The sequence below is a fragment of the Podarcis bocagei genome, assembly GCF_964188305.1.
Source record: "Podarcis bocagei genome assembly, chromosome: Z".
Lineage (NCBI taxonomy): Eukaryota > Metazoa > Chordata > Lepidosauria > Squamata > Lacertidae > Podarcis > Podarcis bocagei.
In genome coordinates, this window is record NC_138140.1 from 31,951,470 (window position 1) to 31,973,776 (window position 22,307).

General features: G+C 43.7%; 1 protein-coding gene across 3 annotated transcripts in view; it reads left to right on the forward strand.

Moving 5' to 3' along the window:
* Nucleotides 1–16,091, forward strand: part of LOC308579257 (connector enhancer of kinase suppressor of ras 2-like) — a 314,404-nt gene extending 298,313 nt beyond the window's left edge. For 2 of the 3 annotated variants that reach the window (XM_081180125.1, XM_081180123.1), the window contains exons 20-24: nucleotides 4,664–4,734; nucleotides 5,864–5,967; nucleotides 10,655–11,162; nucleotides 11,755–11,954; nucleotides 14,631–16,091. In XM_081180125.1, coding sequence (XP_081036251.1) covers nucleotides 4,664–4,734; nucleotides 5,864–5,967; nucleotides 10,655–11,162; nucleotides 11,755–11,954; nucleotides 14,631–14,846 — 1,099 coding nt within the window. In that variant the 3' untranslated portion in view covers nucleotides 14,847–16,091. The remainder of the gene's footprint in view (nucleotides 1–4,663; nucleotides 4,735–5,863; nucleotides 5,968–10,654; nucleotides 11,163–11,754; nucleotides 11,955–14,630) is intronic. The other variant, XM_081180124.1, reaches the window with a different exon arrangement.
* Nucleotides 16,092–22,307: the final 6,216 nt, after the last annotated feature.

Sequence of the window (22,307 nt, forward strand, 5' to 3'; positions counted from 1 at the left end):
CTGTTTGTATAAGGCCTTATCAGCAATTTCCTCAGAACAAGATGAAAGCAAAATGTAACTTTATATCAGAAATAAAACTGGACAGTGTGCAAAACAATAATAAAACCTAACAGTCAGGGTCCGTGAAAGCTTCAGGGCTGTCACTGAGAAGGCCTGCTTCTTCTGCATTGTCACCAAGTCAGCATCATGGAACAGCCAGCATGTTTTCCTTTGAAGATCTTAAATATCATCTTGGTCTATACAGTGGTACCTCAAGTTACAAACGCCTCAGGTTACAAATGCTTCAGGTTACAAACTCTGCTAACCTGGAAGAGTTACTTCAAATTGAGAACTTTGCCCCAGGATGAGAACGAAAATTGGGTGCTGGTGGTGCAGCGGCAGCAAGAGGCCCCATTATTGAAAGCACGCCTCTAGTTAAGAACAGTTTCAGGTTAAGAACAGACCTCCAGAACGAATTACGTTCGTAACTAGAGGTACCACTGTACTGCAAATGTGGTCTGCTACGTATCATGCTCCTAAGTTGTTAAGGCCCTTAAATGTCAGAAACAAAAGCTTGTGTTTGGCTCAGTAGCTAATAGACAGCCTGTGCATATTTTTCAACACCAGCATAATATGTGTAAAGCAGAGTGTCTTCCTATTAAGCACCGTAGCAACAGAGTTTTGCACTAGCTGCAGCTTCCACACCAGACACAAGGGTAGCTCCACATATACTGCATTACAGTAGTCTACTTCTGCTGTAAATGAGAATTTTCCATAGAAAGAGCTTAGTGTTGGCACTAAGGCAAGGGGTTATAGTGGCTTTGGATAGAAAAGAAAGTTAATAGGATGAAAAGAGGTGTGTGTTTTTCGTCAAAGTCCATTAAGCAGGTGGAAGGCATGCACACAAAAGCATGAATTGGTATGGTTCACTTCTCAGCTGCTAAGCTGTCCTGGGCTTATTCCTCTGTTGTTGGCTTGACAAACCTAAGCAGGCACCGCATGAAATGAGATCAGCAAAATCATGTCAAATTATCAAATCAGAGAAAACACACAGAGCACCTCTCCTGTCGGTGATCTTCATTTACTTTTTTTTAAAAATGCCACAACAGTGACAGATGCAGCAGTGGGGAAGGCAGACTGCAAAGACTTTATATGTTTGGAAGGAGCACGCTTGTTATTCCTGTTGCAGTGGCAGCTTAGTCTCCCTGTGTATACATTTTCTTCTTGACAGAAAACTTAAGAAATGAGTATCTGCCAAGCTCCCTGGGACATTATGGCCTGGATCGGGACAATCTCTCTCCCTGAATCAGCTGTTGGCGGAGACTTCGCCCCTGCTTTCTGCAGGGATCAGCTGCATGTGGGGAACTCATTTGTGCAGCCCATCCACCTGCATCTATAGGTGCCCCACACATGACCTCACATAGGATGTCAGGTGTGGGGCAGGTGGGTGTGACGCAGTCTTGCAGGCCAAATCAAGACCTGTGCTTGGCCAAATTTGGCCCAAAGACTGGAGTTTCCTTTCTCACGCTTTACAAATAAGGAACATTGAGGAGGTGCAGAGCTGGCCTCCAAGCCATGGTGCCCTGATCCTAGATCACAATCCTGACATGTAAGAGCCTCCTCGGTGATCTTTTGATGGGTGCATGCCTAGGGCTGATTCGGGTGTTTGGCAAGCTTGTTTGTGATCAGCCGTTCATTTTTCATGTTCAGTTTCTGTTTTAGGAAGTGTTCAGAACAGACAATATTGTTACATGTTCTCTTTTAAAACCACCCAAGCAGTCTTAATAAGCTTTCCTACTATACTATTTGCAGGGTGGTGTGAGGAGAAGGGTTTTGTTGTAATTTTATTCCAAGCCTTCAGTCTACTGCAGTTCTATTCTTTTGCAAAGCAATTACAGCCACGTGAGCGCCTCTGTTTTGAGGTGCTTTCTAGATATAGAGCTGCCTAACATTATAAATGGCGAGTCACGCACAGTTTGCAAACCATATTGGCCTTCCATAATGTGATTTATAAATAATGTTTTGACATCAAATTGTCCTTCAGCGCTATGAGTCCCTTGCTGTTAAATCATTCCCGCCCGCCCCCTGCCCCAGCATAACAATATAGGGGATGCAAAGTGAATCAAATGAGGTTTTAATAAGAAATGCCCTCCTGCATATAATGGAAAATGCATCAGAAACAACAACTGGAAAAGGCTCAGAAAATATGTATTCATTTAAAGATGTTGGGCTGGTGCTCCAGGTAAGAGTGGCTGTTAAAAACCCTTCCTGTGGCATCCGTGTGTGTACACCAGAACTCCAGTGAAGCTGAATGTCGGAAGATTCGTGAAAATTCCAGTTCCTTTTGGAATGAGTTCAGAAATATGCACGATGGATTTCAAAGCTTAGGGTGAAAAGGCGTGACATTAGCATATGATGAAAACTATACAATGGATGTACGTCTGTGGGAAGGTTATTCCACAGCTTAAGGGCTGTCCCTCTCTCAGGCTGCTACCCTCCCTAACATATTTATTTAGGGTGGCTGAACTACCAAGAGGGCCCCCTCTGCCAGTTTTAACACCCAAGAGGGTCTGTAGAGAATGAGGTGATCTTTCAGATATTTCGGGCCAAAGTTACTTTAAGACTTTAAACAGTGTCATAGCTACGAAGGGGTTAGCTGGGGGTTTTATGCGCTGGGTGAAGCCTCAAGAGGGGGCAACATTCAAGCTTCCAACCTGTGTGTGTATATGTATGCAGATGTGAAGGGGGGTGTCAAACTGGGTCTTTGAACCAGGTGAAATAAAGCCTATTTTTGCCCCTGCTTTAAACATTACTGTGAACACTTTGAATTGAGCCTAGAAGCAAACTGTGCAGCTGTTTTAAATTAGGGGTTATGCAAGTGGTGAATGTTTAAATGAAACGCGTTTGAACAACTTCAATTCAGGGTGATGTTCATTGTGTTATTAAGAGACATCCTTGCTGCTATTAATGACAGTGACCATTGCATGGAATATAGGGTGGGAGAGAAGTTGAATAATTATATCATTGGGGTACCAGCCAGGGCAAAATATGAATTAGCAAATGAAGGATGCAAGGCTATTTTAGCAAAATTCCCATCTTTACATGGGGATTTAATAGCTTATACTGTACAGAAAATCTGTTCGGGCCTCAAAGGAATAAAAGGAGGTTTCTATAATTGGTCCAAGGAACTTTGTCCTCGGGAGGGCTGTAAGTCTAATTCTAAATGTCACTAATTCTCATCTCACCAGCACCACAACTCCAGGCAGCTGAAACTATCCCTGCCCCATTCCAGAAAGAGAGACAGAATTTCGTTTGCAGCTTATTACAATTCTCTTCTGTTTCAATTTGCCCCCAAGGGATAAATGTGACACAGTACAGTTGCCTTCTTTCTTCAGGCTTTTATTTTAAAGGAAAGGAACCTAGGAAGAAGCACAGATGAGTCAGGCCACTAACTCAGCATCTAGTTGAGCACTGGGGAAAGGTCGCAAGTTAGACAGTGCCAGGTTCAATTCCCAGTATCTCTAGGTAAAACTGGTAGCGTCCCTGGCATACAGAGAGGGAAGAAAGTGGGTGAGTATTGAAACTGTAGTATCTGATTGAGATTCAGGCACTGAAGAACTTCAAGTTTATAAGGTTGTTGGGGGGGGGGGTTGATCGCTTGTTTCGATATATGAAAAAATAATGAAGAGTAACACTCTACGCCGTCACTGTCAATGAGCATTTCTTTGAGCTTAAAAGACAAGTGCAAACCACAGGAGGATCAAAATCCTCTTCTGTTACGCTTCTGGCATGCAAGCTTCACTCTACCCTTTAAATAATCAATGGCTTAAGGGAATCTTTCTTTGTTGGTTGGTTGGTTGGTTTGTTTTCTTTGCAGTCCTCCAAGTTGTTGGGGTGGGGAAGTGTATTTCATAACTCAGGCCTACCCCACATCATAGGACCCCCCTTTATTTTAAGTCTGACCGATGGCATTGCTTTCAGTGAGCAAAAATTTAAAAAGCAAACAAACCAAAGTTTAAAACCAAACAATAGAACAGCTGTGAATCTGTATAATGTCACAGTTGCAATTAAAAGCTGGAAATGATGCCTGCCTCACAAAGTCAGCTATACCGTTCCACATCCATTCCAGTACAGTGGTACCTTGGTTGTTGAACTTAATCCATTCCGGGAGTCCGTTCGACTCCTGGAACCATTCGAAAACCAAGGCACAGCTTCTGATTGGCTGCAGAAGCTTCCTGCACTCAGTCGGAAGCCGCGTCAGAAGTTCAGCTTCCAAAAAATGTTCACAAAGCGGAACACTTACTTCTGGAGTTGTGGTGTTTGGGAGCCAAGCCGTTTGACAACCCAAGGTACCACTGTATTAATTTTCAAATGGAAAACGTTACTTAAACCAACTACGGAAAAACAGTGGTGGTGACAGAGTAGTCTTTAGCACTCTGAAATGTATCATTTTCTCATCTTCTGCTTTCTTTACTCTTCTGTTAATTTTATTTATTTATTTTTTTATGTGATAAAGGACTGTAGGCCACTGCTTAAAGCCAATTGTCTTGTTTTGTATCGATCTGCCAGCCTTCCTGGGAACTGTTTCTCTTTCAGAACAGGTTTTAAATGCTTTAAATGAACAGTTGTAGCAGGGTGTGTATTTGTGTGTTTAAAATGCCTTGTCTCGTTTTTCTGTCATCAGATGGATGAACCGTTTGGGTCTTGCAGCCATTGGTTATACACCTGATGACAAGGATATCCGACCTGATGAAGGTAAGGCCATCGTTATTCTTTGACATCCATGTGGATGAACGGAGACATGTACAGAGTGGAGTAGCGAATCCATGACCCTTAACATGCTTGCTTACAAGTGAGCTTAGGGATGTTTTAGGAATTCATTATTTGTGAATGCCTATATAAAACACCATATATATATATATATATATATATATATATATATATATATATATGCAGATCAGAGCTTATGTATCCATTGAATTTCCCCCCTCTCCAAACATTGTGAGGAAGTTCACGAGATGTACTGAAAACAGGCATTTAAGCCAGGTTTTTTGGAGATAGTGGGTTATACCCAATGCTAGTCCTACTCAGAGTAGATCTCTCAGAGTTAATAGATATCACTAGCTTAGTAGTGCACCTAAATGTGGGAACAGAATGGTTAGTATTCTTGGTAAAAACAGGTAGAAGTGATGTGAATTACAAATACAATAGACAGATTTGAACATCCTCAAGTAAACCATAAACACGTAGATAGGGGAACCGTGCTGCCCTGCTGGCTGTGTCCCCTATGTCTATGTCCCTTCTGGTAACCTCCTATCAGAAATTCAGCACAAAAGAAGAGCCTGCACATACACAAATGCATGGCCTGGAGGTGGAAAGAGAGAGGTTTCTCTGTCTCATAACACTAGAACTCATGGATATGCAATGAAGCTGAATGTTGGAATATTCATAAGAGATAAAATAAAGTACTTCCTCACGCAACACATACAGGAGGCAGTTATGGCTACCAACTTGGAGGGTTTTCAGAGAGGACTGGGCAGATTCATCGAAGATAGGGCTATCAATGGCTGCTAGCATTGATGGCTCTGCTCTGCCTCCGCAGCTGGAGGCAGCAATGCTACTGTGTGCCAGTTGCTGGAAACCACAGGAAGGGAGAGTGCTCTGGTGCTTGCATCCTGCTTGGCCACTGTGAGAGCAGGATGCTGGGCTAGATAAGCAATTGGCCTGATCCAACAAGCTGCTCTTATGTTTTTTTTTAACTTGCACATTCGGGGACAATTACCAGGTTGCATAACTACACAGTAAGCTACAGCTTACTGTGGTGTTTTGAAAAATGTTCCCTAATGTAGGACTCATTTCAATGGCAAATGCAAACACTTTTTAGCAGATTACTGGAGTGAAAGTGACCAGGAAGATATTGATGGCTCATTAACTCTGAAGCAAGAGGCACCCATAACACTTTGCGACACCTACCACCGAACACCCTCGGTAAGTTACATGAGGCATGCACTAGGCTACTTCTGAGCCTTGGGCTGTATTTTTTTTTTAATCCTTCTGGTTTTTGGAAGAGTGTCTACTGACATGGTGTTGGATGTGGACTAAGTTAGTTGCACATAGTTTCCATTGAAATAACCGAAACTGGTGGTGCCATGACTAAATTGCCCCATTGGTTCCAGTGGGACCCAACCTCAAAGAACTTTGTCGGGATTCAACCCACTGTAAGTAAAGCAGAGCAGATAAGTATTTCTACTGTAAGTAAAGAGAACATGACTATACCTAATGGACCAAGAGTAGTGCTAAATAATAATATATTGATAAAGGAAAAACAAAGCTCTGGCTTTGTTGACTTTTATGCAGAAATTCCCATTTGCTCAGTCATGCTTAATGGACTTAGGAGCCCTACCTTTTAACCTGGTGAATGGTGAGCCGTCTGGGCCAGTAATGGAAAATGGAGTAGGGTAGATCTGCAGAACCGCCCTCCTGACATCTGCGTTTTTTAACAGATGGGGATGGAGCAGGGGTAGGTGGATGCAAAGTTGGAGCTGTGCTAGTACATGCACTGGCAAGGCTGCTTTCGTTGCTCCAATGCTGCCATTGAACCTGCACAGCCCCAACCTGGATACCGCCCTGCCCCATCCAGGTAAACAGTACTGATGCTGTTGCCAGGAGGGTCGTTCAACCCCACACATGGTTACCCTACTGGTCTGGTCCTTTGATCACATCAGTTGGACAAAGCAATAGAATGCTGAAGGGATGAGCATGACCCCACAGTATTATCTAGTCACATCATTACAATCATTTATATACTTTGTCTTCTCTCGCTTTTCTTTCATTGTCGATCTCAAGGCAGAAGGCATGTGGTTCCCGGGGCAGGGGCGCCTCCCATCCATACCCAGATTTGCTTAGCTTCAGCAAGGCAGTGGCATCATGTGGGGTATTCCATAGAGAAAATAGGAGTGTTGGTTGGCAAGGAAAATATAGATATAAAAAGAAATTCCCTGGATGTCAGGATCCAGGTTTTGACCAAGTACTCTTTGGTGAGAGAACCCCAGTAGAGATTCTAAATCATGAAGTATATAGCAAAGTACAGTGTGGAAATATGCCCTTGTGAGTTCCTTCCAAAGTTCCCCTCTTCCCCTAGCATAAAAAGAGCCCACGTTTGTGTTTTTTCCATACTTTGGTCAGAAAATACCGGCAGTAAAACTTGACTTAGTTACAGTGGTGAAAGTTCTTAAATGATTGGTATAGGAACACAACAATGGCTTGTAAGAGCCATGTGGTTTGAGCTGCAGCAACCAGCTCAAAACCTCTTCTCACATTGATTTTCTCTGGTAGACTGAGCTACAACAATAGACTTGATTACATTACCTTGCTTCCAAGGTGAGAAAGGGAGTAACCTAGCTCAGCCTAGCATGACAGCTTATACTATGGTACAGTGGTGCCTCGCAAGACAAAATTAATCCGTTCCGCGAGTCTCTTCGTCTTGCGGTTTTTTCGTCTTGCGAAGCACGGCTATTAGCGGCTTAGCAGCTATTAGCGGCTTAGCGGCTATTAACGGCTTAGCGGCTTTAAGAAAAAGGAAACAAACTCGCAAGACGTTTCGTCTTGCGAAGCAAGCCCATAGGGAAATTCGTCTTGCGAAACGACTCAAAAAACGGAAAACTCTTTCGTCTTGCGAGGCATTCGTCTTGTGAGGCATTCGTCTTGCGAGGTACCACTGTATTGACCCCTTCATGCATTAGACTTAAACATGTTGGTTATGTGAGGTTGATTATCCCACAGACCCCTTCTCAGACATAATAACAATTGCATGCACAATTAATGAACTACCCAAAGACGCATCTTGACTCAAAGGTATCAGTGCTGTCAGAAGTGGCTTGGTTAGTATGTCGGCTGTCATTTCTTTGGTTTGACAGTCGGCTAATTTAACAAGTCCATCATGCATCACCTCACACATCTATTGGTATTTCAGCCCAATGTGATTGGTTCTCACATGAAATTTCTCACTTTGAGATAATTTCAAACAGCTTTGGCTGTCTTCCATCAGTCGGACTGGTTTCTGCCCACACAACCCAAAGTCCATAATTAGCATGGAAAAAAACTACACATTTGGTACATTAAAAATTGGTTTACTTACAAACCCCTTAATGGTCAGGTTCATGTGCTTTTTCCATACATGAATCAGAAAACACAGGCGGTAAAACTTAGTTACGGTGGTGAAAGTTCCTAAACTATTGGTATAGGAACACAACAATGGCTTATAAGAGCCATGCTGTCTGAGCTGCAGCAACCAGATAATACATTTTATCCTCCTCCCATAGGGAAGGTAAAAGGAATTCAGGGTTGGAGAACTGGTGGCCCTCCAGTGAGATGTGGGAGACCAACTCCCATCAAGCCACAGTTAGCATGGCTGATGGTGGGGGGGAATGGGAGCTACTGCAACCCTATGCAAGAATAACTAGGAGTAAGTCCCATTTAACACGGTGAGAATTACTTCAGAGTAAGCATGCATAATGTTATGCAGTTAATCAGTATTCCAACCATCTGGAGCTTTTTTAAAAAAGAAAATTTCCTTTGATCTTTGAATAAGCTAAAAAAAATGACGTTAGGAACTGATTGAAGTTGGTTTGGAAGTTGCAGTTCACACACACACACACAAAAGCAAATTCTGCCAATGCTGAGAGTCCTAATTATGCAAAAAGCCCCTGGTGTAAGAACAGTTCATAAAAGAAATAATGAACAGGTAGCAACTAACATGACTCTGAATTTCTCTTTTCATGCCTGGAGAGGAAACAGTTCACTGACAGCTCAGCAGAGGGCCACATTCTCTTCTGGGCAACTTTCCAGGGGCCACATGCCAGTGGTGGGTGACAGCAGAAGCATAAGTGGGCAGAGCAGCAAATGTAATGTTTTCCTCCCCACGATAGGCTGCTTTACAACCACACTCACCTCTCTCTTTCCGCCAGCCAGCCAAGCAAAAGGCATTATCAGAGCTGAAGGGCACTTTCCAGCCAAGGAAAAATACTCAAAGGGAATATGAAGCTGGGCCGCTGTGGGGTGTGGCTTGGGGATAGGGAGTATGGCATGGAGGATCCTGAGGGCCAAACAGAGATACTTGGAGGGCCACATCTGGCACCCCAGCCTGATGCACAAGGTTGCACAGCAGCTGCAGCTGCAGCTGCAGCTGCAGCCGCTTTTGCTCCCAGCCTCCAGCTAACCCCAGAGCTTCAGCTCCAGATGTTTTGGTCAGTATTGGAGAGAGAGAGCAGGAGAGAGAGCTGGAGAATGGGGAATAGGCATTCAGAAGCCTTTTAGAGGGTGCTCCATAATTTACACAATCTCACTTATGCACATGGGGGCCCAGAACATAAGGGGGGGCTGTATATGTCCAGAAAGTGATGGTAATGATATATTCTTTCATTTGCCAAATGTATCTTGACATTTTTGGAGGGTGGGAAGGGTACGAATCTGCAAAATAAACTGTTTGAAGCCATAGTGATCATGTGGTTAATAAGTATGTTGGTGGATAGTCTACCGAATGCGTACAACCTGCTTTTTAGTTTCCTTTCCTTTTACCTGTGTTTTTTAAGTTCAGATAGGACTCTTTCTGTATTTTTCTTTCAGATTTTTCTTCAGCGTGAATGATGTGGTCCTCACACAGCCTGAACCAAAGGGAGAATGACTGAGGCAACAGCATCACATGGGTGAAGCTCAGACTGACTTTTCACCCATGTGATGCTGTTCCATCAACTGGGATGCAGGTTAAGCCCCTCCCTTACTGTTTTTCCACATTTTTTTTTTCATTTTCTCTCTTTTTTCCTTTTCAGAACTTAGCTGGAAGAATTTGGATAATGTTCAGCAGTCCCTTAAAAAAAAAAAAAAGAATTCTGCACTACAGTGTTCACATGTTGCTTGCCCCCTATTTTGTTGGAACATTTGTTCTTTTTTTAAAAGAAAAGAACTGGAAATCCAGTTTTGACTTCTTCTGAGGAGGCTTTAAAATCTCCCCTGCAAAGCAACATTGAATTGCAACTACATTAAGCAGATCTCAAGAAAAACTTCTTTAAAAACCTGTGTCGAAACAAGAATAGGGAGTGGTTGAGGATGTTTTCCAACAACTGCAAAGGGAAGTGATTGTGATTTTCAAATCCGCACATCAGATCTGCTGGTTAGCATTAATGTTAGATGTTACTTTAAAATGTGCAGTTGCCACCACCGTTGATGCTTCTGTGGTTGCTCCTGAGTAAGCAGTAGGATGTCACAAGATTTCCACCCATGTGGGATGCTCAGATGACACATTCAGTGGACTTTGAAGAGGGCTAAATATTCCCTGTGTTATTGCCAACCACATTGCCACAGTAACTCATGTGGGTAGGAGAAGGCTTTAGATCAGGGATAGGAAGCCTGTGGCCTCCAGGTTACAACTCATCCATCATCCCTGATCATTTCCATGTTGGTTTGGGGCTGATGGGAGTTGGAGTCCAACAATATTTGGAGGGCCACAGGTTTAGATTTCTTACCAAGACAGAAGCAGCTCTTGAGGGCATCAACTATCACACTGGTAACAGAATAACTAAAGAGAGGAGTGTAGGTTTTATTGTACAGCACACACTGGGTTTTTCCTTTATGTTCCCAACACTGTGTCATATAACAGACTGTTTCTAATTATTTCCAGATGAATTCTTCAAGCCCATTCCCTGAGCCTAAACAAGGACGACACTTCTCCAGTGAATCAACCTATTCTCATTCTTCTGCGGAAGATTCCAGGCAGGATGCAGCAGCGAGCACACACTCATCAGGTTGCAGACCTCCCTACAGAGAAAGGCGTTCCTGGCAGGATCTCATTGAGACCCCGTTGACCAGTTCAGGGCTCCATTTTCTGCAGACTGTCCCTCCTGACCCAGAGTACACAAGCGGACAACCCGGGTCATCACCAGAGAGGCGGCGACAAGCAACGCTACCAGTCCAAAGACGACACAACCATGAACAGGATGGCCCTTTCCCATTGGTGGAGTGCCACAGAGGCCACAGTTCTCATGCCAGACCCCAGAAGCAACGTAGTCAAAGCCTCCCACGAAACAGAGATGTCCGAGCGAAAAGCCGCGTAAAACCCAGTGGGATAACAGAAGAGAGGTCTGAAGAAAAGCTGCCTGTTAGAAGGCAAAGTAGCTTGTGTGAAGAAGGTAAGAAGGGCTCCTGGATTGGTGGTTGAGGGTACCCGGGTGAGATTGTGGAGATCTACTGCCTGCCAGAGCAGACAGAGCTTAGGTAGATGGGCCCCAATAGTATGCAGGAGGTTAGAGTGCTTTAACAGTCAAGCCTTCTTCCCAGGGAACTCTTTGAAGTATAGCTCTGTAAGGGGAATAGGGGTCCCAGGATTCTGTAGGGGAAGCCATGACTCTTTCATGATGCTTCTGTTAATGTACAGTTAGATGGGTGCCTAATTTTGTTCCCAAACCCTCCTCCCCCAATTCCACTGAGTTCTACAAGGGGCAGCATTGAGACTAAGGCCAGCCCCACCTCCTGAACTGGTTGTTAGGAAGGCAGGCAGGTAAGAGCTAGCTGAGGGTGGGCCAAGGTTACTGGGGCAGGGTTCCACCTGCCCTCCACCTGCAGCCTCCGGTGCAGACTACTGTGGTTTACAGGCAGACCTAAAGCTGAATAACTGCTTCAGAAAAACAATAACTGTCCTGTTTTGGCATAAATTATTCTTGTTTTCTGTCACCGTATATTGTTATTACACGCACAAATAAAGGAAGCTGGATTTTCTTTCAGAAAACGCAGAAGAGCGACCACAGAGTGCAGATGGTCTGCATGAGTTGTACAAAGCTCTGGAGCAAGCTAGTCTGTCAGCATTTGGAGAGCAACGCCCTTCCACCAAGCAGGAATACCGGAGGTCCTTCGTAAAGAGAAGCAACGACCCTGCTATCAACGAAAAGCTTCATCACATCCGAGCTCTCAAGAGTACTTTAAAAGTAAGCATTTGTCCTTGATATGCTGCAGCTGCATACACACATAAGACTAAGCTAAGCCATGGCTTAATGTGAACATACAGGCTCCCAGGGAGGAGAACAGTCATTTTGCTCCTCCCCAGTCATTCTGAAATTGCACAGCATGGCAGCTAACCCAAGCTTTGCCTTACTGTGTTGTCTGAACCTGGAGTCATGTTTAAGATCTCTCCTGCACCTTCTTTTTGGCTACAGTTCAGGGTTAAGGAGGAGAGAGCTTAACCAAGAGCCAGGGTTCAGAAAATACATTAAGTCAAACTTTGGCTTAGTTGCCACACTGAGAATACAGGACTGGGGGAAGGAGCAAAGGGTGACAGTGAGCTCCCTCTCTGAGAGCCAGAACATTTCCAAGGTACCAGTAAGCCATAGTCCAGCTTACCAAGTTGTACAAACCAGGCCTCTGTATGTTATTGCGTCAACATGAAAGACCAGTGTAATGCTGTAAAACTTGTTGTGAATGAACAAGACAAACATTTCAGAATATTTATTGGACAGATGATCCTTTTGCATATTGCTGATTTCTTGAATCCCGTCCCTCATCCAAGGACTTAAAAGTAATATATATAAGGTTCCACCCCATCCCCATGCTATTTTCACCATGATTCTGCCAAGTGAGTTGAGTGGAGAGGGAAGGGATTGGACCAAGATCACAGAGAAAACTCCACTGGCTGAGTGTTGGTTTGAGTGGGGACTCTGAAATTCAACTCCCTGCATCAGATTGATTCTGCTCTCTGCTGTGTACAGAGATATGCATGACTGTTGAAACCATTTCGAACTTCCCTGGCTGTTCAAAGTCTCAAAAGCATTATGAAGTAACCACAAAACTGGATGACTATATAAATCATGTAATACCTCATGCCTGTTAACAGAAAGCCTTCCTTTTAAAAGGATTCTTTCTTTTCACCTGGGTGTTATTTATTTCTTAAGTAAAACATTTTTGTTGTGCCATTTTGTTTCAAGTGGGACCCTCAAGGAAGATGACAACCATCCTGAAAACATAACATGCCACTAAAACACCATAAACAAAACCGTTGTAACCAGGAGCGATAACCAATGAATAATATCATCAGTAGTTTAAAAATAAAAACAAATTCCAAGAACCAGGGTATCACATTCTCAAAGAGCATTCTCTGACACTGGGACAGCCAGTGTTGTTCTCTCCAGATGTTATTAGATTCTAATTCCAATCAACCCCAGCCAGCATGGCTAGTGGCCAGAGATGCCAATGGGAGTTTTGGTGCATAAGAATCTGGAGGGCACCATGTTGGTTCACCCTGCTCCAATTATAGTGAAAGTGAAATAGGAGGAAATAAGCATGGGGGCGGGCACCATGGCTAAATGGGTGGAGCACATGCATTGCATGACGAATACCCCAGGTTGAATTCTAAGCATTTCCAGTTAAATAATGAAATAGCAGGTGATAGGAAAGACCACTGTCTCCTGGAGACTGTTGAGAGCCTCTGCTCAGTCAAAATGAACAGTACTGACAATAGCCTAACCTGGTATTAGGTAACTCCTGAGTTGATGGGGCAGGGTGCCACCACTGAGAAGGCTCTATATTAGGTGCAGGGAATCTTTGGCTGTTAAAAATGTTGCTGAACAACAACTTGCTTCAGTCCCAGCAAGCATATCCAATGGTCTGGGATGATGGAAGTTGTAGTTTAGCAACATGTGGCGGGCTAACGGTTCCCCACGCCTTCTCTTTACCCCTATGCCCATCTGTTGCACCTCATATGAGATAGGTGTTTATTTGCATCAGCCAGTAGAGATTGCAGTTTGTGCACAAAGTACATATGAACATGTCACCTTCATTTTAATGGCAGCCACAATTAACATATGTGGTGTTTTCCTGTCACCCACTTACGTTGGTCTATAAACATAATCAGGTCATATCAGAAGAGCCTTTTTCAGATATCGAAGTCCCAAAGAGTAATTGTCACTTTGAACTGGGCCCAGAAACAAATTGGCAGCCAATAAAATTGGTACATATGTTCACAATTCAGGCTACTACCAGCAGTCCTTTGCATTTTTCACCAGCTGATGTTTCCAGATGCTTTTTTAAGCCAGAGTACATTACAGTAGTCTCATCTGCAACCAAAGTCCATTCAACTATGTCAAGCACTACCATGTGTAAATAGGGATTAGGAAGAAATGGGGTTCAGTTTGCAACTCTACATAATTTGCACTTTCCAAAACAATACTGTACGTGAAACGTGTCCATCCTTCAAAATTCACACTTCTCTGAATCTTGCAGTGCAGTTCTCAAGCTAAGAAATGTGCACACAAATGCATATACCAGGGTAAAGTGTGCATATAAAAGCATAGAATACTAAAAGTAAGATACAAAAAATGGCTTGTTAGGGAAAACCATTTTGTAAAAATGTGCATATTTAGCAAAATTGCATAAGAAATTTATGCAATTAAAACTAAAATTCTTATGAATTTCCAAGAGGACCTGGGGGGGGGCAAGGTGAGGAGTGAAATATTCATTCTGATGAAGAAATGTGGAAAACTGAATGTAAGATTGGGAAATTAGAAATTAAGAGAAGCCGAAATCAACAAATTCACCCAACCCTAGCTGAAACTGTGACAAGCGTATAACTCCACACTTAAACAGAATGTTGTCTTTCCAAACTCTGGCAGGCAAAGGAAGGAGATCTTGCAGTGATCAATAACCTGCTCCATGAGCCCAACTTGACATCCAAGAAATTCAAAGAATGGAAAATGAAGAACTATGAATTTTTCCTGGACATTTGTGAGTACGGCGCTGTTCTGAAAACCCAAAACGGAGCCTCTGAACTTGCAGCTTCAGCCCCTCTGCTGACACACACTCATTCCTTCATTGAAACGCACGTCTGACAGGATGTAGCACTGGGAACACTTGGGGCGGAGTGAGCTAGTGGGGGGACCATGAAAAATCCATTGTGACAAAACACTGTAACCTGTGTAAATAATGTACTCAGCTGTATTGTAAATAGATTGGATAAGAAAACTCGTGCCACAGGATGCCTATTGCATTGCATGTTAAGACAGTCTTATTTTTATTTTATTTTACTTTATTTTATTGGATTTTTGTTTTTTGTTTCTGTTTGTTTGTTTGTTTGTTTGTTTGCTGATTGAGTTCTGCATTAGAAAGAAGTGAAGTATTCACTGGCATAATTGAAACCCCAGTTATATTAATGAGTACTGTACTAAAGTTGAGTATGGGTTAAAGGAGCTCTCTAACCATTTTATATAAGTAGATGTACTGTAGCTATATCTACATATATAAAATGTAACATGAAATATTATTTTTAAAAAATACTCTGAAATGCCCATCCTCATATATTTCTTTTATTTATTTATTTATTTCTCTGTCTTTTTTCCAAATTGAAATTTTAAACCCTAAAAGCATACAAAAAAACAAAAAAAAATTAAGAAAAGTAAAGAAAAGCATTGGCCACTCCTAGGGAAAGAACATTTAAATGTTCAGCATTTCCAGTCAATCGTTGCTACTGTCTTTTGTGAGCATAACAAAGGTTTCAAGTAGCATGGAAATGGTAAGCTTAAACCCTTTTGGTGTGCCTTAAAATGTATAGCGTCTATATCCAGGAAAATGTTACGTTCCCTTTTGCCTCGAGGTGTAAACTGTACATGCCGTTGAAACGCTGTGCTATTTTTATAATAACGTGCCTGTTTTTCAGAGGAAGAACGGGCATAGGCAACGCACATGTGTATGGCGGGAGTGCGTGCTCATGCACATGGTACGGAAAGGGGCCACACAAAGTGGCCCATTCAGTTCTGCTGCTACCTAAAGCAGCTTCCGGTCGCTTTTGCACCATCATGGGGTAGTCCACAAGAAACGTGCCCTCAATCTGAGAAGACGGTAGCTATTCCAGTTGTCGGCGTTTATCCACTGTGAATTTAGTGCCACAGACCTGTGAACCACAAGATTCCGATACTGTCTATTGCTGCCTCAAAACAAAGGATGAAGGGGGGGGGGATGTCTGAACTGAAAACCGTTGTTTTCTATATGTACAGTGTCTGACGGAGTTAAGCGAATCATTCGTATTTATGACTTAAGTAATGTTTACTGGAATAAAAGAAACAAAGAGACCACTGGAAGTACTCAGGACTTATAGTGATTCACTATAGAGAGAGAGGGAGAAATCGGGGCCTCCTAGATGAACCTTGTTAGCATTCTCCCAAAGGCCTACAGAAGCCTTTTTCCGGTACTGGCATAAACTGCTAGCAGTGAGCAGAGATGGTCCAAGACATTTGGTACCTGACGTAGAATATCTAAATGGTGATACAGATATAATAATAAACTAAATAACTGACCAGTAACAGCACAAGCCTATATCTATCTACTCAGAAGTAAGATCTATTGATGTAAATGGACCTTACTCCCAGGTACGTGCATATAGGATTGCAGGCTTTGTGCCCTTAATTGGCATCCCCAGATTTGCTTCCTCAGATGGGCCATTATGCCCTTGTCTTGGACAGATCTGGTAGTAAGCGCTGCAAGACAGTATAGAAATATAAGTAAAGGTGAGCCTCGCAGCCAGGAAAAAATACCATTTGCTTTAGTTCAAAAGTTTAGAAACCATTGCAGTATACTTGTTTACATGACGACTGTTAAAAGCACTTCACCAAACTCTCCACACTGTTGTAGAGTCTCCATTCATTCGGAAGGAAGCTTTGAATGGAAACCCCACACAGCCTGCAGAAAAGAGTTGGGAATGTGTAATAACAGGGCTTGGTGGGATGCCATACCCATGTTGCTTACCTGTTGCCTTTGGCAGAGCAGGTAAACTCAAAGCATGGTGTGGCACTAGCAATGCATCTTGCCACCCTAATGTCCAGATGGTGTGTATGTGCACAGATATGACCAATAATGTGTAACCCCTCCCCATAAACATTACATTCTAAAGAGTACCTCTGCTGGGCATATTCACTTAATACTCTACATGCATATATCCCATATAGACCTGGGGTGAAGAACCCGTTGCCCTCTAAATGTTGTCAGGCTGCAACTCCCATCATCCTTGGCCATTGGTCATGCTGGCTCGGGTTGATGGGAGTTGGAGCCCAACAATATATTGAGAGCTGTGGATTCTCCATTCTTTATTGCACCAAATGTGTGGAGACCAAGGGTAGGGGTACAGAATGCAGGCACAATCCCTATTATGCACCGACTAAGGCCAGTTTACTGAATTCCGGACAGAGCATTTGATCGGCAGCATTGCATTGGATGACTTAAGCCTAAGGAAAAGAATGGGATTCCTATTTTTAAAAATGAAGTTCACTGTTGACAATAATACATGTAATTTATGATGAATTATCTGTGAAAAATAGGTGTTTTTCAGGTGTCATTGAACTATAGATCCCATCATTCCTGACCACTGGCCATACTGGCTGGGACTGATGGGGATCCAGCGTCCAGCAATATCTGGAGGCGACAGTTTCAATGGCTATCCTTAATGCAAACATTCTTTCCAGTAAGGAATGGCTGCTTTTAAACAGATACACAAGACATATTGATATTCTTTCAAAACCCTTCTTTGGAAACCTAACCCTTTAATACTAAACACATTTACTTAGCACTGCCAGTTCACACATGCACGTAGAAGCAGTAGATTTCTGGCACATGCAGCTGAATGTGTGAAATAGACTCCCTTGGAGAGCATAGTGCCAGAAGAGGCGGGAGGTTATGTGAATAGTTTGATCAGGATGGGTTGACAGAAGAATCAGCATCATGTCTGAGGATGGCCTCAGCATTGTGCTTCTTGGTGGGGCCTGCCTGTGTTTGTGCCTCAGCATATATGCTGACAGGCTTACCTGAGCAGTAACGGTGATGGTGGTCGAACGAGTTGTGGTGCCTTGGAGGAATCCAATAGTGTAGAAGCCACCCTTAGAGTTTCCCACAATACCCCATTGCAGCACATTATCAGAGAGTGTTCGAAAGCACTGCAGGAAATTTAAACAGTGACTCAAAGCCATTTAGTAGGCTGTCTTGTTAGAGCACCAGGAAAAGGGAGCCTAGGCCTAGTGTTGTCAGTGGGCACTGCTGAGTCTCTAGCAGCTGCCTGAGGATGCCAGTGACTGATGCTACAAATGAAGCAGAATGAGGAGATGACTAGCAGACCATAGCAAACTCCACTTGCTATGCAGTTTGTATTTGCAGGAAGGTTTTGGTTGAAGGGGGTTAAATATGCTGGTTGGTCCTCCACATGTAGCCTGAAGTAGCACAGTCCAGTCTCCTTCCTCAGAATGACACCATCTTCTGTGAGATATACATATGCATAGACCAACCCCTGGTACAATGGCACACGGCTGAGGTCTCCACTCTCTTTTTCTTTGATTTCTTTTTTGCTGTATTCTGTCTTCATTTACTCTGTAGCGTGCTCCATTAATGTGAATGATAGGAGGGTGTTTTAAAAATATGCTTTAAAGGGGGTGTACTTGGAGGAACCATAGAGCTGGAAGGGATCCCACGGGTCATCTAAGTCCAACCTCCTACAATGCAGGAATCTCAACACATGGTCCCCCATCAAACCTGAAACCGTAACAGACCCTACTTAGCTTTGCAAATGGGCTAGCAGTTTTATTGCTGCACCACTAGGAAGCTACTCGTTGTCCTACAATACGCTATTGCCAATTCAAAATTGATTTAACCAGATGTAGCTTGTGAACCTGAAAGCTGTGCCCTGTATGGGGCCTTTTAGTGCTCAAGTGTGAGCACTACCTGCCTATGCACTAGAAAGAAAATGCACCTGCTTATTACTCCAAGCTTGCTGGGGCCAAACTTGCTAGCATTTTGGCATTTAGCAGATATGGATTTTTTAAAAGTGTAAATAGCTGCCACTAGAAGGAGAATTTTATCCTTTTCACTCCCTGCCATAATCCTGACACACACACCCCAGTGTTGCTATTTGCACATGGAGGAAGGTTGGCATTAAGGGGATCTTTCATTCTAATGCAAACAGCAGGTGGGGGCGGATTTTCATCAGGTTTCAAGTGGGTTGGTGGCTAACATTGTTGCCTGCCATGGTACCAATCTTAATTGCTTGATCTATTCCACAAACACCTATTGGCAAGTCTAGCAATCAGAAATTTAATCATGCTTCCCTGAATGTCAAGAATAGGAACAGTGATTTACTAGGCCCCGGCCCCTGAAATCAGGGACAAGTTGGAAGTACAGTGGTGCCTCGCAAGACGAAAAGAATCCGTTCTGTGATTCTCTTCGTCTAGCGGTTTTTTCGTCTTGCGAAGCAAGCCCATTGACGGATTAGCGGATTAGCGCTATTAGCGGCTTATCTGCTGATCGGATCAGCTGATAAGCGGCTTAGCAGCTTAGAAAAAGGGGGGAGGGAAAAAAACCAGCAGGAACTCGCAAGACATTGTCATCTTGCGAAGCAAGCCCATAGGAAATTCGTTTTGCGAAGCACCTCCAAAACGGAAAACTCTTTCGTCTAGCGAGTTTTCCGTCTTGCGAGGCATTCGTCTTGCGGGGCACCACTGTAAGTAATGTCCTCAGATGTGAAAAGCCACTTTGAGAACTAAACTAGTATAATAGGAAGGAAGGAACAGAAGGTTATAGAATCATAACTGAACTCAGCTAGAAGGCTGCCCAATCAAGTGAGGTCATGAGATAACAGAAATCCCAAGCCAACATGTTGGGGTTTTGTTTTTTTGATGAGGTGGAGACACCCCTTTGCCCAGCTCCGCTTGGTTCTGGTGGCATCCACCAGTGTGTGAGCCTCAAGGAACATCCCAGTGTGCCTGCCCAAATGCTGTTGATAGAGCAGACGTTACTGCTTGTGGTAGCCATTGGAAATAGGGCACTTCTGGACTAGTGCAATGTTCACTAGATCCTGAACCATTCCCACGGCTATCACATGATGGCAACAGCTCTGATTGAGGCCTCTTTGCTGTGCTAGCCTGGAAGCTAGTGAAACAAAGGGTCAGTTTTACTCTCCTCCCCTTCTACTTTGGCTGGTGCAAATGGTGAAACTATGGCTGCAGCAGTAGCTCTGCCACTCCACCAAGCCCTGCCACTGCTAGCTATAAGCTGCATATTGCATCCTAAAAGTGAAATTCTGTTTTTCATGCACAGACAATAGATTGGCATCTACTGGTAAATCTCTGGGAGATTTGTAGTAGATCTGCAAGGGTTTACCAATTACTCAACAATGGCAACAGAAAAAGGCTTGCACACACCTATGCACAATCTGCATATTAGAATATCTGCTTTGTAGTAACTCAGATGTAACTTGTGTAAGTGTGTGCAGGTTATCGAAATGTGTGGTTCATGCACTGCACCTGAGCATGTGGCTCCAGCTGGTGCACCTTAAGGTTCTATTAAAAGCACTAAGAAGGTCATGTAAACCTGAGGTCTACCTACACCTGCTGTACAGTGCACAGTTGCTTCGCATCTTGGGTTTCTAGGTGGCCTATGGGGAATTCCTCAATGAGAAGATCAATCATAGAGGGTTTCATTCAAAGGCAGCTTGTCCATTGTTAATGTCCCTTTTCAGAGTTCCCTAGGAAGTGGGCTTGGTTGTTAAACCACACTGAGAATTGTAGCTCTGTGAGGGCCAATGACTCCCAGCACCCTTAACAAACTACAGCTCCCAGAAAGAAGCCCTGGTGGTTTAAAGTGGTATAATGAGGCTTTAAATATGTGGTGTGAATGTGCCCTTAAGCTGCAGCACCTTTCCTAAACCTTGCTGTCTCTCTCGTTTCCTCACCAACACCTTGCAACTGCTCTGCCCCTGACTAGCAGGGTTCCAGCTCAACCAGTGATAGCTGGAATCCCAGTTTTCCTGCTCTGCCCATTTGTGGCATTGAAGCAGTAGTCCAAGCTTGTCACTCTCTAGGGCAGAGGTGATAAATCTTGCTCTGCCCAAGGGCCACATTCCTTCTGGGCACCTTTCCAGGGGCCACATGTCCGTGGTGGGTGGAGCCAGGTGAAAAAGTAGGGAAAGAAACATATATGCATTTTACCTTCGTATACTAATTTCTACACACATTTCTTCATATGTTCTATCCAGGCAAGGTAGAGGCATTATCAGAGTTCTAGGACATTGCAGCCAGGCCAAAACATGTTGTGACCCCTGAGCCTGAGATTCACCACTTCTGCTCGAGGGTTTCAGCATCCTATTCCCATAAAAAAATACCTTGGAAAAAACACAAGATAGATTGTCTGAAACATCGAACACACAGTGGCACTCTCTCTTTGGGAATAGTCTTCAGCATGCCCAGAGACACCCCCTTGCCATTGGGGAAGGAAGAAATGTTACCCCAAATGAGCTTATCAGCACACAAATGTCTAAATCCATCCCTAATTGTCTTTATCCAGGCTTGCTGCCAGTACTATTTTTAACCAAAGAATACACCTCACTTTCTTGGCAGTGGCTCTGCTTTCCTGGGGCTCCATGAAGTGGAGCAAGGCTTTTTTGTAGGTCGACAGCAGACATCTCTTTATTTTCTCCAGGGGGTCTGAGCTCAGCAAACTCATCATTAGAGAGCTTGTTTTGTTGCTTTGATGGCAATATTTGCATTTGCCTCCTTGTGCTGCAGGTATCTGTGGGTGGGTGGGTGGGTGGGTGGGTGGGTGGGTGTGTTTAAAGACTGGGAATTGTGCAAGTCCCAGATAACAAAGGGGCCACAGTAGGAACATAGGAAGCTGCCTTATATTTGAGTCAGGTCCATTGGTCCATCCAGCTCAGTATTGTCCACACTGACTGGCAGTAGCTCTCCATGGTCTCATCTTTCCCAATGCCAGAAATTGAACCTGGGACCTTCTGCATGCAAAGCAGATGCCATACCACTGAAACCATAGCATTCCTCCCTTTGAATGTATAGGGCTTTACAAAGACCACTGGTTGTTTTCACCAGCTAAAGCTGTTCCAGAGCTAGTAAGTGCAATGTCAAATCTCATACATTTGCCTTTAAATCTCTTGTATTCATTCCCCCTCCCCATCACTAGTTGCATGCATATCTTCAAGGCTGCCATCAGAACCCAAAATCCTCGGGCAGCTGCTGGGCCACCACCCAGTAGGGCACACCACAGATGCTTGCCCAGAAGCCGCCACCCCCCAGTCTGGTGCTATTTTAATTTCACTACAGTGCCCCACAACTAAGTATAACTCTGGGGCATTGTGAGAAATTTAAATAGCAGCCACTCAGTACTGCTCAGAGCCCTGCTCCTACAATGCTGCCAGCTAACCCACCAGGGCTCAGTGAGAGCATTTTGCTCAGGGCCCCTTCAAACTGGTACTATACCATCCATGGATGCACTTCCTTTCCCAAATTTACAGGATAACCAGCAATGAC